The sequence below is a fragment of the Harmonia axyridis genome, chromosome 1 (assembly GCF_914767665.1).
Source record: "Harmonia axyridis chromosome 1, icHarAxyr1.1, whole genome shotgun sequence".
NCBI classification, from domain to species: Eukaryota; Metazoa; Arthropoda; class Insecta; order Coleoptera; family Coccinellidae; genus Harmonia; species Harmonia axyridis.
In genome coordinates this window covers 61,537,211-61,555,263 of record NC_059501.1, presented here as the reverse complement: position 1 = coordinate 61,555,263, position 18,053 = coordinate 61,537,211, and the positions used below count along the sequence as shown (strand labels likewise).

Sequence of the window (18,053 nt, the reverse complement as noted above, 5' to 3'; positions counted from 1 at the left end):
ATCATGTTTGCTGTCTCGTGGCTACTATCAAATCATTGGACCATTTTGAACACCTCCAAAATCCGGCTCGAAAGACCAATGTTACTTCGTCTTATTATCAAAGAATGTCTTTAGTTGTGTTAAATTTTAACTTTTATTTGACTATTTTTCTTTACAATTCAATTGACAAACTACTCCAAAAACTATTTATGTCAAAAACTGAACTGTCCCTCCTCTGATAAAACTATATGAAAAAATACATATATGTACAGAGTGAAGAGCAACACATAGTAACATTTAATATAAATAACAAATGGTGAAATCTATATGGTGTATCACTTTATTTCGTTCGACCGATGCGTTCTTAGATGAAAATTTTCCTCACTCCTGTTTTGGAAGAAGGGGGGGACGTATTGAGTGTCCACCCAGATCCCCTGAAATCCAAGATTTACGCTACCCAGCCTGAGTTTCTGGTTGATTTTCGAACTCGGATCATTAATGAATGCTGTCAAATTACACCAGAAATGTTGATTAAAGTTCGTGAACGTTTTCAGCAAAACTTGAATGGTTCCTATTTCCAGCATTCAATGAACAAATACAAAAGTAAGTACTCTTCCACTATTTTACGCCTATCATTTCGTTATCGATGGAAGCGAAATTTCAGGATCAGATAGTACTCGATAAGATCTTCAAAATGTGGTATTGGAACACCCTTCATACAGGGTGTCCCGGGAAGAATGCGACAAACGAATACCATAAATTAAGGTCATCATGGAGGACCCGTATCAAGATGTTTTAATCGCCTGAGTGCCTTCGTTGGGGATATACAGGGTAATGTTTATCTCATGAGTGAAATTTTACAGTTCAATAACTTTTTAACTAATCGACCGAATAATTTCAAATTTTGAAGTTTTGTCACCCTTTCCTATCGCCTCCCTTCAATATTTCTGAATTCGAGTAAATCAGATCCGGACTAGGAAAATTTCAGACTTTTCCTATTTTCGTGAATATTGGATCACCCTGTACATGAACATTATGATTTTTTCCCGTTTTCGGAACCACAAAGAATCAATTCATTATAAAAATCCTAAATCTCTGCTTGGCACGGTCATACAGGGTGATCAATAAACATTCCCTTATGAGTGAAATTTTTTTAGTTCAATAACTCTTCAAGAAATCCATCGAATAATTTCAATTTTTGAAGTTTTGTTGCCCTTTACTATCGCCTTTCTTCAATATTTCTGAAATCGAATAAATCAGATCCGGACTAACAAAATTTTAGACTTTTTCTATTTTCTTGAATATTGGATCACTCTGTACGTCAATATCATAATTTTTTTCGTTTTCGTAACCACAACGAATTAATTCATAATCAACATTCTAAAACTCAGCTTGCCACCGTCATACAGGGTGACCAATAAACATTCCCTCATGAAAGAAGTACAACCGATTCAACCGAATGAAATAGCGAAATCTGTGAAACAACTATATCATATCAACGTGCTCAAAAATGCATTAAAATGGAGGAATATCATTTTGAACAATATATGCTGAACTGAAAATATTTTATTTTTGATTAATTGTTTTCAAGATCAAATATTTTCAATTTATTTGCTGTTTTTGTTCTTTTTTTTATCCAGCTTGTTGATAGAAAGTTTTCCTAAATAATTTGAGCAAAATTTAGGTGAGACATTCGTGAAGGGTGAAACAACTTCAATTTTCGAGATAATTCTACCGATAAATTCAAGATATCTTGAACTATGAAATTTCTTTCATGAAGAAATGTTTATTGATCACCCTGAATAATGACGCCAAGCAGAGATTTGAAATTTTTATTATGAATTAATTCTTTGTGATTACGAAAACGAAAAAAACTTATGATATCAACATACAGGGTGATTCAATATTCAAGAAAATAGAAAAGGTCTTAAATTTTCCTAGTCCGGATCTGATTTACTCGATTTCAGAAAAATTGATGGAAGGCTATAGTAAAGGGAGACAAAACTTCAAAAATTGAAATTATTCGGTGGATTTCTTGAAGAGTTATTGAACTAAAAAAATTTCACTCATAAGGGAATGTTTATTGATCACCCTGTATGACCGTGCCAAGCCGAGATTTAGAATTTTTATAATGAATTGATTCTTTGTGGTTCCGAAAACGGAAAAAAATCATAATGTTCACGTACAGGGTGATCCAATATTCACGAAAATAGGAAAAGTCTGAAATTTTCCTAGTCCGGATCTGATTTACTCGAATTCAGAAATATCGAAGGAAGGCGATAGGAAAGGGTGACAAAATTTCAAAATTTGAAATTATTCGGTCGATTAGTTAAAGAGTTATTCAACAGTGAAATTTCACTCATATAAGATGAACTTCACCCTGTATATCCCAAACGAAGGCACTCAGGCGATTGAAACCTCTTGATACGGGTCCTCCTTGATGAATTTAATTCATGGTATTCGTTTGTCGCATTCTTCCCGGGACACCCTGTATATCTATTTAAAATCAAGAGATTGTACTCATACCCGTTAAGAGGTTGCAGTTACGGGGATGCGAAGAGCGGAAATGTTGTTCCCCCTCGAATCAGAAATTGACGGATCCGATCGAGTTCTCATTGGACCACACTTTATCAGAAAGCCAGTAGAGCCATCAGAACCAGAAGAAAAAATTTTTTTTTCTTCTTGCTCATATTACATCGTTGACGTCTTAACAACTGCCTCGAGCACCTGATAATGGCAAGTTACCTTGCCGAAATGAATAAATTAAATATATAGTGGAGTAGACCATTTATTTGTTTATACCTATCAAATTTGTTCAGTTTTTGCATCTCTATCTTTTATCCAATGTCCAGATTTTGAAAAGATAGCAACCGAGTGGATAAGGCTGGCCACATTTTGGTTGATGTAAGTACTTTGATAACATAAAAATTTTTTAATAATTCTATGATCTTTCATTTAATTACCGTTGTTAAATTACTTTTACTATTCATAAATTATTTGTAATTTATCAAACATGATGCATATCAAACGAAGAAATCTGGTTTTTGCTGAATTTTCTAGGTTCAAAACATTGATATTAACCAATGTTGACTGAAAAATATCTTTCTAATAAAGATGAAGCTTTCTTTTATTTACATATATTTATGCAATGCACCTCATTTCATAAATAACTCTTTTGATATAATTTTTAAGAGACATATCTCTCATTCATTGATATTGGCTAGATACCTGCAGTTTTAGTTTGAACTGATACTATGTATTATGTACCATTTGTAATATTTTTGTTTCAAAAGTAGCTATTGCAAAAAATTTCAACAAACTCACTAAAAGGTATAATTTGTGTGATTTGGAGCTTGTTCACAATGGGATAATTTTCCTTACTCATTTTCAGACCCATATGTTCTATTTTATTATTTAAATTACTTATGAATGAGGAAAAAATATTCTTATTAATTAGTCGCTAATCTTTATTTATACTTATCAATACCAGTATTTTGAAGAAACGATAATCAAGGGGCCTTTTTCATAAAACTACTTTACAACATTTCATTTTGTCGAATTTGCAAAGTGGAAAATAATGCTGTTCCATGGCAATATTAGCAAACTATCCTTGACTTTTAAATTCTGAATGTTTTCTTGCAACTTAATTCAATCTTGAAAAGTGCCAAGTCAAAATTTGCAAAGTAGTTTGATCCAAGAGGTTCCAGTTTTGTTTACGATGAAAGCCTACTGAACACCAAACCTCAAAGGATTCAGATACTTTAAATAGCTCAGAACCCTACTCATCAAAAAATAAGTTTGATTGGTTATTTTCTTTACTAGGTTATACTTTACACAACAAGGTACTAAAATAATTTTCTATTGGGTTACTGTAATCTGAGGAAGATAGGTGAAATATCAAACAGCTAAGATTTGTATGTTCTTGTTTCGAAAGTATCATTTAGGGTCATTGTGGTAATAGTTAAGAATAGAAATTAAACTTTTTTAACATAAAAAAAATTCCTTAATTGAGGCCAAATTTTTATGTAACATAAAGAGTATAAAATCTTATTAAATATAATATATTAACTTTGAAAGAATTTCATTACTTCAGCTATTAAAGAAAAAAAATGTGAATATCTATTTCAATATGATACTTCTAAGTTTTAACTTTTGCTAGTTATCAAAAATACACACAACATACCCCATTCAATTCTCATTGAAATATTACATTGGACAAAAACTAGCATTGGCAATTTAATCTTTAAGCTGTAGATGAAACAGCTAATTTTTTCAAATGATCCATGAATACTTGAAGCGAAACATCGTCTGTCAAAACAGGTGCTCCACCATCCTGAAAAAGAAGTTATTAGTTACAGATTATGCATGATTTAACCAACTAAATAACATATTAGTATGTATAGCATGATATACAAAGTAAGTAATATTTTTAATAGTTGAATTGTTCAAGAAAATTTAGAACTACTATAAATATACTAATTATATACATGATGAAAGCTCAACCTAATTCCAAAATAACTGCAACTTTAGGATGATATACAGGTAGCCCACATAAAACAGTTCATTCGTATAAATTATTAAGTATGAATTACAAAAAATGGAACAATACACGTTTCAACAAAGCATTGAATTTGTTAAAATTCACTACAAAAATGGTGAAAATTTTGAAGTCACAGTTCGCAAAACTAAAGAACTTTTGGGTCGTCGTGAAGCACCTTTTCGGCCGGCAATAGTGAAATTTGTAGCATTTGGGGCTCGGAAAATCCAAGAATGATTGTTGGAATGAATCTCCATTCTCAAGATGTCACTGTTTGGTGCGGTTTTTGGGCTGGTGATATGATTGGGCTTTACTTATTCGAAAATGAGGCTGGTACAACTTTTACGGTGAATGGATTGTGCTACCGAGCTATGATTAATGATTTCTTTATGGCCGGAATTGGATGATATTGTTGCGGACGACTTTTATTTTCAACATGGCGCTACGGGGCACACAAGCAAAGAAACAATAGCAATTTTGCAAGTAAATTTTCCTGGCTGTGATATTTCTCAAAGAGGTGACCTTTTTCGGATTAGCTCCCAAACAAATAAAAAAATTTATGATTATTACATTGTTGGGTTGCTATCAAGGTATGTTATAATACTGAAAGTAACATCCTCGAAGTTGTCAGATTTATAAGAACATCATAAATAAAGCATATTTGTTGAGCTAATAAAGGGTATGGTCCATATATCACCTTGGTTAGTGAGTTGGTGGTCCGTATATGTCAAATTCCTCAAAAAATTGGTGACTATTTTCTCAAACTTCGGTGAGTTATCTGTCACCAGAGCAACCGTACTTTTATTCCGGTTGGGTTTGGTAATCACGCCCACTGCGGTTGGCAGTTGTCATTTTAATTTTCAGATTATTATTTATTAATATTTTCCATGCCCAAACACCGAAAGGTATCATTGGGATTTTGATTATATATATAATATTTTCCATGACATCTAACACTCAAAAACTTTATCATTTTAATTATGGAACATATAATCTTCAGAGCCATTAAGAACTATTAGTTATTTACAAATTAAAAGAGATCAACCATTTATAACCTCCAAAATTTTGTCAATGAAAAATTCAGTTGACCATTGACAAGTCTCAAGCGGTCCGTTAATACGAAGCAGGTTATCTGACAAATTGAAAACCACTAGTAGCCGCACTGAAATTCTCGGCGATATATGGACCATATCCAATGTTTTTTCTTGAAGAAAATGATTAGCGGGAAAGATCTACAGAAATTATAATAAAAATAAAAATTAAAAACCTTCACCTAAAATATAGATTTTCGAATTACTTTTGGGTTTCTGCCTTTCAGAGTACCTAGTCAAAAAATTCATCAATACACATGTTCCTAAATTGGAGGTACAAACGATAAAATGACAGATTTCATGGATCATTTTAAGAAAAAAATCCTATAAACATCGGCCCGCAAATGTTTTGTTTTCGAAATATTGAAGCTGATTATTTTTCAAACTTTTTCTCATAGCACGAAATATTTAACTTAAATTTGGCATAGTTATTCCAATATAAAGTTTTCATCATGTAATATGCTATTCTTGAATGCTAATCTACAGCGTGATATTTTTTCTGGAACAGTGCCCGCTTCTCTCCAGCAGAATTTTTATTTCGTGGCCACTGGTAGTTTAGAGAAATGTAAAAAAATTAGGTTTCTTGTGGTTTTGTGGTTTCAGCTACCGATTTAGAGAAAAAATTTCAAACAATTCTCTAATAATCCCCAGGAAAATCCGAATTATAATTATTATTTATTTATAGATCTTCAAATAGACAACAGATGCAATTTTAATGCTTACACAAAGATGATAAAGAAAAAGACTATTTCCCGATCCATATATTTTGCCAAATCAACAACATCCATACCGCAGCAAAAATATATAAGATCATTTGAAGGCCCTTGATTGAACCCACTGTATGGAAAATCCAAATCCCGAGCAATAAAAATCTGCAAGTACCAGAAACAGTAGCCCTGAGAAAAATAACGAGAATGCGACATCCGAATAATATTCTACATAATCCCCCTAATCAACTTTTATATGAAAAGACAGGAATTGAAAGAATCAAGAGACTCAACAAGAAACTTCGTTCTAAACATATTGAACAGCACAATAAAATTGTACAATACCGCGATGATGGAACCAGATAACACCGCACACAAACTCTTTTGAAAATGTTGAATACCAATTAAATAATTATTCTACGATATAAAGTGTATTATATAATATTATAAATGGAAAAAATTAAAATTGAAAGGCTGAAGGACCCTTTCGATGGTCATTTGTTAAGAGGCAATAAATAAATGTTTATTTTTGATAATTTATTCTGTATATACTGATTTTTTGGAACCTTATATGGTAATTTTTCAAATAAACATTATTATTACTATGAAGAATCAGTTAGTGAGGAGTGATATAGAAATTAATTATGAGTTTTGGTACTTATTTACCATGTCTGTAGTAAAGATTAACGAAGATAAACTGATTCATTACAAAAATGTAGGACTACGAGAAAAAACCTGTATACTGAAAACAAAATGTTTGCGGGCTCATTTTCTCTCATTTTCGTTTTTAACTTCTACTTAGGAACACCCTGTATAAAAATTTCAATTTGTTTCCACATGTTGAACTTATAATAATAGAAAAAAACATAGGTTTTTCTAGGTAACTCTGACAGGTCTTCTATTTGTTAGGCGATAATCTCATCAAGTATTTCCATAACCTCTTGTTATTTCATAATAATAAAAAAATTACTATACCGATGAAATTGTGGGCATGGCCTATCCAGGGATTATGAAAAATAAAATTATATAATCTTGTTTTGAATCATTGAAAAGTATGAATTGACATTTATTTGCACAAATTCAAATTTTTTTTTTCCAATTTCAACATAAAATCTGAAAGTACCCTTTCAAATTAGAAAGATGATAATATTTCAATTTCAGGAATGAACAGTGATGAAAATAATTGAATTTTATTAAAAACAAATGGTATTTCATGAGTAAAAGCAGTTTTTGAAAATTTATGAATGACACAAATTGGAATTAAAGTGCAGAAAAAATTAAATTGAATATCACACATAGAGTAATGAAGAAATACTCACCCCACCGTAAGCATACATATTATTATGTGTTTGGCTTGGATTCACTTTGGATAATAAGAATCGAGCTTGTGATCCACCTTGTTCAGTATCAATGTATCTGGGCATTGGAAATCTTGTGAGTAATATTTCTTGAGCATCATCCACAGGTGCTTGCAACAATTGACGGAAATTCTCATATTCTGGCATATCCTGGTATTTGAGATTTCTCCACTGGGCAATAGTCTAGAAAGAAAAGAATATCTGAGTTAGTAACAGAAACAACAATAACATAATGTAGCTCAACGGCTAGAGCGTCGGACATGTAATTCGGAGCGGGTTCGAGCCCCGCTCGGGAAGGTACTTTTTCCAGAATTGAAAAATTGTCTGAACGCCGTGAATTTCATTTGATATAATGTAGTTCATCAGTTTTTTATATCATGAAAGCCTTTGAAGGTTTTTCCAGCTGGAAGAAGAGCTCATTCATATAAATTTTTTTCACCTAACAGCAATGAAGAAATGGTAGAACTTCAAATAAAAATTCCCCATCGAGTATCAAATACATTTTTGAATTAACACTAACATCTATCATCATGTTGAATCAGGCATTTCCAGTTAACGTCTTATCCAAATTTGTCAAATTTTTTGAGGGGCAAAACATCGACTAGTCGTTATTTATTTAATAAACTAGTTCATACGTTGGCTTTCTTCAAAATAAATACGGAAAGAAAAAATGTAAAAAGAACGGAAATCGGCTTGTAACTGATGCATTTGTTGTGATTTCAAAATTCGTCACTCTTTGTTCCACGGGACACTATGGCAGTAGCGTAACATAATTTGAATCATTTCGAAATATCAATTGATGCTCAAAAATAGTTTACAATGTGATTTATTCATGAAAATTCTTTCGTGCAGAGCAGATATCTAAATTGAAAAGTTTGTTGTTATTTGTTGTGGGAAATATTTTTCAACTTTATCTGAAAGATGTACAGTGCATCCCATTTTGGGTGAGACAGCCAGGTTTCTCGCTTGTTATTTAAGATAGAGCCTTGCGGTTTTCACGTTCCTGTCCTACTTTTTCGTGAAACTCAAGTTGGTCTAATCAGATTTTGCATAACTGTTTCCGTTCAAGAGAAACAGGGTGATTTTGGAAATTGATACTTTTCGGACCCCTCCTTTATCTCCGAAGTTATTCGAAATAATGCTGAGGTAAAAACTACGTCTGAATCAGAATTCTGCGTAGAATCCAGTGGCGTACTCAATTTTTTTTTTCGGGGTATGGTTTTGAAGATTCAACACAAACCTATATTTTTTTTAATGGAACACCCTATATATCATTACTTCGTTGAATTCGTTATTTTTTTCCCTTCAAAATGATGTATGATACTATGTAGGTAGGATGTTCAGAAATGTTAAAAAAACACTAAAACATCAAATAATGATGATTTTTTTGTTAATGGGCAATGGATTTCCAATATAAAAAGAGAATCAATTGGATAATTTTCATTTGTGATTTTTATTTATAGTAGAGTAAGCAAACAAAGATAATCCACTCATCGCTAACGTGAAAAACAAAACGTAGGTACCTACCTAATAGCAACCAATAAATAATACAAAAATTCATAAACATTGTATAATATCTTACAGATTGAACTTTTCATCATGCTGTCCATTTTTCCTAATACATATAATATACTACAGTAAAAGACACAACAGTCCCGAAGAACTTCGTGCATCAACAGAGGCAGTTCTCCAGGATTTACAATATTTTATAATAATAAATGCACTCAGGCGTATTGAAAATTTTTGTCAATTATGTATAAGACAAAATGGACAGCAATTTGAAAAGTTTAATCTGTAAGATATTATGCAATGTTTATCAATTTTTGTATTATTTATTTGTTGCTATTAGGTAGGTACCTACGTTTTGTTTTTCATGTTAGTGATGATTGTATTATCTTTGTTTGCTTACTCTACTATTTATAAAAATCACAAATTAAAATTATCCAATTGATTCTTTTTTTATATGGGAAATCGAAAAAATCGTCATTAATTGATGTTTTTGTGTTTTTTTAACATTTCTGAACATCCTACCTGCATAGTATCATACATCATTTTGAAGGGAAAAAAATAACGAATTCAACGAAGTAATGATATATAGGGTGTTCCATTGAAAAAAATATAGGTTTGTGTTGAATCTTCAAAACCATAACCCGAAAAAAAAATTTGAGTACGCCACTGGATTCTACGCAGAATTCTGATTCAGACTTAGTTTTTACCTCAGCATTATTTCTAATAACTTCGGAGATGAAGGAGGTGTCCGAATAGTATCAATTTCCAAAATCACCCTGTATCTCTTGAACGGAAACAGTTATGAACAATCTGATTAGACCAACTTGAATTTCACGAAAAAGTAGGACAGGAACGTGAAAACCGCAAGGCTCTATCTTAAATAACAAGCGAGAAACCTGGCTGTCTCACCCAAAATGGGATGCACTGTACATTTCCTTTCAGAATTTGTTCAATTCAAAAATCGAATCAAAAATCTGTTTGCCATTCATAGCTTTCCTCGGAAAGATATCCTCTCTAGGTATCGTTTATTCTCCTTTTTAAATTAAGAATACATATTGATATACACCTCTCTTAATAATTTTGGATTTTTTTTTTTATGATTATTTCCCTTTTGAAGAAACTCATTTGTTTTATAATTTTTGTTGTTGAAGCAGAAGTGAAATTGTTGCATGCTGAGCACAATGAAATCAAAAATTTTCTCTTCATAAAACTCACCTCTCCGTGGAAAATTAATATTTGGAAGAAAGTATCCATCAGCAAAATTTTATCAGGTTGAATGGAGCTAGTGTCAAGTAGAACAGGTTCTGGGGGTCCATTAAAACTATAGCTATATAGTATTGGTTGAATCATTATAAGCGACTGAGTAAGATCTTCTCTCATAAGCATATGTCTATAGAATGATGTTTCATCTGGAGAATTATTGAAAACTTGCAAAAACTGAGAACGTCTAAGATGATACATAAATTGTGGATACAAACTGAAGTTTTCACCCAGTCTAAAACTATTGGGGTCATCTTTATTATATTCTCCGAATTTTTGACACTGAAAAAAAATTCATTAGACAGTTTTAAAAGACTTTAATTTTTTTTATTTTACCAATCTTATGAGCATTCTGTCAACCCATCTTAGCACATCAGGACTTTCATCACTCTCTGCTCTATAAACAGCCATTCTTGCCATAAGAACTGCTGCTGTCTCCTGATCGAAGCCCGCAGTTATGTGATGGATATTCACTGAGGCGTCAGCCCAATTTCTTGCTACAGTAGTCACCCTAATTCTCTTCTGTCCACTTGAATGCTGAAATAACAATTTATAAATAATTTATTCACTTCAATCATTTCATGCTGAAATTCTCTTTGATTTTGAATGATACAGTATAAAGTGGTGATATTTTAGTGAAATATATATAAAAACTACAACTATGCTTATTATTCTACTTACTAAATAAGATATGAGAGCGATAGAAAGTGTGAGCTGATCATTGAAGAATAGTGTGTGAAAATACAGTTGTACTGAAAAGAAATGTTCAAATCCCTTTTTACACTTAGATCCTTTTTATTTTTGCGCCATGATAGAATTTGAAACGAAATGCTCATGTGTTTGGGTCTATTTTGACGCCTTTGTCAGGCAGAAGAAATAACTTATTAAAGGCATTACTATATAAAATGAAGAAAAAAGCATTAGTCATAGATTAAAATTGATCAATGTTTTAGTTTGTTTTTAATTAGTTGAGAATTATTGCTTAGAAACATGGGTAACATCATCTGTTGAAAATAATTTATTTTATTCGTAGCTCTAAAATATTTTGCTTTGTTTATCATATCAAGAATCAGGCACAGCGCAAATTAAAAAGAACAGCGGTTATACTATTTATAATATTAATGCCTCTTGAGTGCTTGTTCGCTGAAAATTCTCTACATTACAGCTTCCAGTTGAACAATCAAAAATTCATGTCATTTTCAAAAATGGTAGAGATGATAAATTCAACCATAACATATTTCAATTATTTAAAGAAAATGTTTATAGAAGAAACAATGGATTTCCAATACATGATCAAACAAGAGAATTATTCAGCATTATTGAAAATTATTTTTTCAAATTTCGATCATAACTCAAAATAATTTTTTGTTTTTTTAAATTTTTTGTCAATATTCTGTTTGAATTTTCTATTGTTAAAATTGCTATTTTTGCACAATCCGGCTTTATTGATTAATCACAGTGTCTGTTACCAATAAAGTAGGTCTGCAGGTATTTTACCACTGGCAAATTCAAATGTAAAATTTTGCATAAAGCTTGAAATTGTTAATTTATTTTTCAATGCAAATGCAAAACTTCATCTCGATCTCATTTGTGGTTTTGAAATTATCAGAAAAACAAAATTTTGAACAACCAACATTATGGAACTCCTAGTTAGATTTCGCCCAATAAAAAACCTAACTGAAGATTGCGAAATCCAAACATACCTTGAAAATTTAAAGTTTCTAGATTATCTAGTTCAAGAGTTTATAGACCGACAACCATAAATGAATTTGACCAAGGATTCGTCATCAGTGAGTCAAGCCTCATCTTTTGAGATCATACCTGGCCCAAAAATCCGAAAATTACAGACATCATGATGAAATTATATAGCACTCTCTGTTTGGTAATGTATTTTTTCGAAATTCTTCATAGTTTCATCACATAAAAAATTTACAAAAAGAACAAACCTGATATTGTGTTATGAATTGAATACAACCACGACCTCCTTGAGGAATAGGGGCAGCATGTTGATTAACTATTTCGAAAAATAGGGACATACTGGTGCTTGGAGTTAGAGTACATAACTTCCACTGAACTGTATTGCCCATTCCAATTTCTAAATCAGATACAAGTGGGCTCTTGACATTCAGAGAAACGCATGGACCAATTCCACCTTGAACTGAAAAAAAAAAAAACAAAATAAACAGTGTTGTTATACAATATGCAGTTGAAAGTTAAAAGTTATGTTATTGAACAATTAGCAAAGTGAAACTACAATTAATAGGATCACCGCCATCCTAGAAACAATGCAAGATTCAATAATTTCATGAGTAGCGACATATAATAAAATATAATGATGGAAATAAAATGAAGAAGACATTTTTTAGAACAAGATCCCACAGCCGCCTAACATTACTTAAAGATTCAATAAATCCTCAGAGTAATAAACATAGGGGTTGTCCATTAATCACGTGATCTTTTTTTAGCATTTTTTAAACCCCCCTCCCCCATTGGTGATACGTAGTGAGGTTTAAGACCACCCCCCTCCCCCTACTCAACATCACGTGTATTTTTAGTACCTACAACGAATCTTAAAATTTTCTGAATATTAACTCAATTTAAATACAGGTATAAACTATAATCTTTCTTCTGAAATTAAGGACCATAATAAAAATGTCTACACCAGGTTGCAAGTTTTTTTTTGATTGCCATAACAATAATAATAAACGAAAAGTGTAATCATAGGAAAAACATGTATTGTACTAGTACATGAATATATTTAATGTAGTCAAGGTTACTACACGCCGCGCCGTGCCGCTTAATATTTGTTTAAAAATCGCGCGTTTGACGAAAAAATAAATACACGTGATATCTTACTACACCCCCCCTCCCCCTTGTGATATTTTCGTGATTTTTATCGAACCCCTCCCCCCCCTTTCAAGCCTCACGTGATTAATGGACAACCCCATAGGTAGAGGGAGCATATGTCATTTTCAGTAAGCAAATTTTGTCCCCAACATGAACTATCAATTTTGACATGAAGCGAGCGGAAATGAAAACAAATTAGTGATACGATATTTCACTCAATTCGCGAGTTTCTCCACAAAGAACGCACTTCTATGATTCTCATTTGTTCTCGAGATACAGTGTGTTGAAGTTAGAATTTTTTTCAAGTTTTTCTCTTATAGTATCTACACTTCACAAGATATTCAACTGAAATTTGTAATAAATATTATCATTGATAGTTCACACCATGTGACATGCCAATTTCGATAGAAAATCCACAGGGTGATATTTTCTCTGGAACACTATCCCTTGTGTTCCTTGGTCTGGAGGAAAAAAGTGGACAGTGTTACAGAGAAAACCGTTTGCCCGATGGCATGTCACATGGTGTGAACTATCAATAATAATATTTATGCCAAATTTCAGTTAAATATCTTGTGAAGTGTATGATTTGTTTCAAGTATGAAACAAATCATTTTTATTTAATCTGACAGTTTGGTCCATATATCACCTTGGTTACTACGGTTAGTAAGTTGGTGGCCCATATATGTCAAATTCCTAAAAAAAACAGTGACCATTTCCTCAAAATTCGGTGAGTTATCTGTCACCAGAGCAACCGTACTTTTATTCTGGTTAGTTTCGGTAACCACGCCCACTCCGGTTGGCAGTTGTCATTTTAATTTTCAGATTATTCTTTATGAATATTTTCCATGACATCTAACACTCAAAAACTTTATAATTTTAATTATGAAACAAATACCCTTCAGAGCCATTTATAACCATTAGTTATTTACAAATTAAAAGAGATCAACAATTTATAACCTCCAAAATTCTGTCAATGAAAACCACTAGTAACTGCTCTGAAATTCTAGGCGATATACGGACCATACCCTAAAAGAATATGATTTGTTTCAAGTATGAAATAAATCATTTTTATTTAATCTTAACTTGTATTAAAGCACCTCTAATGCTTCTACGAAATGTATGTAAATTCAGTTCAACATTTTTTTAGAGAACAATAACTTAACTTTTATTTTCTGCACAATCGAGGATATCAAGAAATGTTTAGTGGAAGGGAGATATGAAGGATATATTAAATTATTGTTCAGCAGCTATTTGGATTCCAGTATTTAGTGTAAATATTCCTAGGACAGCACTATTTCTTGTTAATGTGGTTATTAAAAGATGAACCAAAAAAATAATATAAGTAAAAATAAAAATGATCACAAACCATATGTACAAGTTTCGTATAAAAATTTTCAATAAATTTTATATATTTTAAATGTCTAAGGGATCTCCCAAATAGCATGTGTGTTAAGATAATTTGTAATATTTGAGCCAAAGACCTACTTTTTATTAAGGGGTAGCACATAATTTTCTATTTTGAATATTAATTGAATTTCACAGAATTAGTAAGTACTAAATCCTATACTATCAACTTACTTTTAAGTTCCCTTGAACATTTCACTTCTAATATTGCATTGAAAGCCATTTTCAAATCACCACTAGCATATTTAGAAAATACTCTCTGGAAGGTTTGCTTGAAAAGAGATGAATTGAAGGAATCCCCCATAACCATATGACCTCTGTAAATAGATGAAACAGGTTTAATTTTTGGTCCTAATTCATGAGAATTATCAGATTTACCCAGTAGAGTTACAGCATTGCTTCATTTCCATCAATCCAGTCTGGTCAAGAGCGCAAGAATAAATGTCAATGCAATGTCCATTAGTTGCAGCTCTAACCGCAAGGGCTTCATAGTGTTTAATACTCTTCTTCATATATTTAACATTATCCTTTTGGATATCATGATGTGACCTTGAAAATTATTTGAGTTAACTACAACTTTGCAAATAGCAAAAAATATCTCATTAGTATATGGTTCTTTATAGGAAGAAATTCATTTTAAATAAATAAAAATAATCGTCATGAAATCGGGAGAGTTTACAAACTTGTTAAAATTCTTATTCATATAATTTTACATCAACCCTTAGTTATAACAAAACCAAATTCAAACTCTTGAAAACAAATCTAAAATTAGTTACTAGATTTCTTCTTGATCAATATATAATTTTGGATATTGGGATCACTAGATGATAGGTGCTTCAACTTAAATCAGTCTTCAGAACATATAGGAAGGCAAAACATTGTTATCTGTCATTCATCCTTTTTTTAGGAAAATAATTTTCTTTAGGAAACGTATAATCATTTAAAAATGATAAATGCACAAGAAAATTTGACTTTTCTTTACTTGATATATGCCATTATTACGAAAGTTCATTTAAATTCGTGGTCAAGAGTGCTATGGAGAAATTAGAGTGGATTTTCTGTGATAACAAGTAGCGCGTGGTTTGTACCATATATCACAAACATTTGTTTACATACTCCAAATCTAGGAACTATATGGTACAAGCTGAGGGCTACTTGTAATCACAGAAAACTAACTCTAATTTCTCCAAAGCACTATTAACCACAAATTCAAATGAACGCAAGATATATCTGCATGAAATCGTGGAATCAAATCATTCTGTATTCAAATTAGTCAATTTCAGATGAAATTCAATCTTTTATTGAAATTTGCAATTTTTTAAAAATAAATACTGCGTCTTGTTGTAAATATACAAGAAGAAGGAAATAAATGTGGGGTGTTGAGTTCATGGTAATTGGTAATAACAGGATAAACTCAAAAGGGATTTCCTCTGTTGAAGCAAATGAACCTAACAAATAAACATTCCAGACCCCACTCTCATTTTGAGAGAATGGTGTTTATTTAATTTTGATTTTCAGAATTTGTACGATTTATCAGAATATTAGTTAATACCTAATTGGTTCTTTAAGGTCATCGTTGACAACTTGGCCTGGTCCTTGGGAGCAAGGTCCACCAACGAACATCATAATTCTTGCTCCTGTGTTTGCATAGGTACATTCAAGTAAACCTACTGCAATTGAAAGTGCTACACCTGTAGATCTTAAGTGTCTTTTTCCTTGGGGTACTGGCCAAGGATCTCTTTGAAGTTCACCTGAATTTAAATAAACAACAAATTTGCATTGAATTATGGAAATTAAATATACCTATCAAGTCTGTTAAATTCATGTCACAATTAGAAACTGGTTGTAAAAATCTACTTCCGGGAGGTACTGGCTGTTGATGTTGAGGCATTTGCGGAGTTCCTCGAGCACCAGGTTGCTGCACCTGAGCCTGAGGAGCCATTGCCATTTTTCCAATACCTAACATATCTTGTATTTGTTTAGCTGATAAATCTTTAGTTCCTCTAAACACATAAGACTTGCTGCATCCTTCAGTACCTAAAAATTGAAGATATTTTAATTTTTACCATAGTTTCAGTTATTACTTAGTTTCTTGGCAAATATAAACATATACGAGAATTCTAATTACAGTAACCTACATCAAATCAAATGTAAAAACTCTGATTCCCCATATCCCCCACCCTTGGGTACGCCACTGATAAAAAACTTAATGTGTAAAGCAAATCTATATAGAAGAGCATGGGTATCAAATAGTTATCTCTAAAAGTTTTAAATTCATTTTTTAAAGTTCCAATAAAATCTAGAAAGTGATTTATTTATGACAAATATATAATACATACCTAATTCATGAACTTGAACCATCTTTCCAAAAGTAATAAGACCAATCAAAGCATTTTGTGGTATTAAACTAAGAGACATCTGTAATGAATCTTTCAGGGCACCTAGTTCTTCTTCATCCATGCAAGTATCAACAACTAAAAGATAGATAGGTGATAAGCATTGAGCCCTGGTAATTGTATATTCAATTGTTGAAAACATTGGCATCAATTCAGCTGGCTGGTGTTGTTCAGATATCGCAGCATATTGTGGTGGAAACTGAAAATATAATGTTAACAGTTAATCATACTCTTTCAAACCCTGATGGGGGTACAAGAGGATGAAGAACTAAACAATATTGAATATGTTTCCACAAATAACAAAATCTTTCTTACTGGGTTCCTCTGGAAACAAAAGTTGCACACCCATAACTTTGCACGATAGTCTACTTGACAAAGTGGGTTCAATATAGCTCGACAGTTATTTCTTGTGCATAATACAGGATCATATTGAATAGGAGGCAAATCCGGCCTCTCCTTTATCGGTTGATACAAACATCCTAACGGAACTACTAAACGAGTTGCTTCTATCCTACTTGAGGGCCAAACGTTCCATGTAAATCGAATTCCATCCCTATCCTCATTTTGTTGAATATATTCCTCATATGTGGCCATCTAAATAAAATATTTTCTTATTAGATCAGAATGAGTTTTCTACTGGAAAAAAAATTTACGCACATTTTGTACACTTTATGTGGTAATAATATTTTTTATATAATATATGAGTTGGAAAATGTTATTAGAACAAATTGAACTCCACTAAATCATTTTTTGATACTTGTTTGAATTATTTCATACACGTCACCAGAAATTACATTACATTCAAATGACATTTATAATTTTAATACGTCAAAGACTAGACCACAGTATTTCCTATTCAAGGGTAGGCTGCGCTCTCTATAAATTCGTTTTCATGTGTAGGGAAGATCATTGTATATACACCATAGAATAACCTGCACTAGCCGACACGTGATGTTGACCATAGA

General features: G+C 31.9%; 1 protein-coding gene across 2 annotated transcripts; it reads right to left on the bottom strand.

Annotated features, from left to right (window-relative positions):
* Nucleotides 1-3,986: 3,986 nt before the first annotated feature.
* Nucleotides 3,987-17,906, bottom strand: LOC123685131 (protein transport protein Sec23A). Of its 2 annotated transcripts, XM_045624728.1 has the most exons (13): nt 17,746-17,906; nt 17,404-17,682; nt 17,032-17,287; nt 16,496-16,729; nt 16,245-16,443; nt 15,071-15,241; nt 14,867-15,009; nt 12,388-12,599; nt 10,778-10,978; nt 10,397-10,723; nt 7,634-7,855; nt 7,290-7,310; nt 3,987-4,312 (listed from the first exon to the last, which is right to left on the bottom strand). In XM_045624728.1, exons 2-13 carry the CDS (start codon nt 17,680-17,682, stop codon nt 4,223-4,225), a joined length of 2,355 nt encoding a protein of 784 aa, XP_045480684.1. In that variant the 5' UTR covers nt 17,746-17,906; the 3' UTR covers nt 3,987-4,222. The 2 variants fall into 2 exon arrangements, with proteins under 2 accessions (XP_045480684.1, XP_045480692.1); XM_045624736.1 differs by lacking the exon at nt 7,290-7,310.
* Between the last annotated feature and the right edge of the window lie 147 nt (nt 17,907-18,053).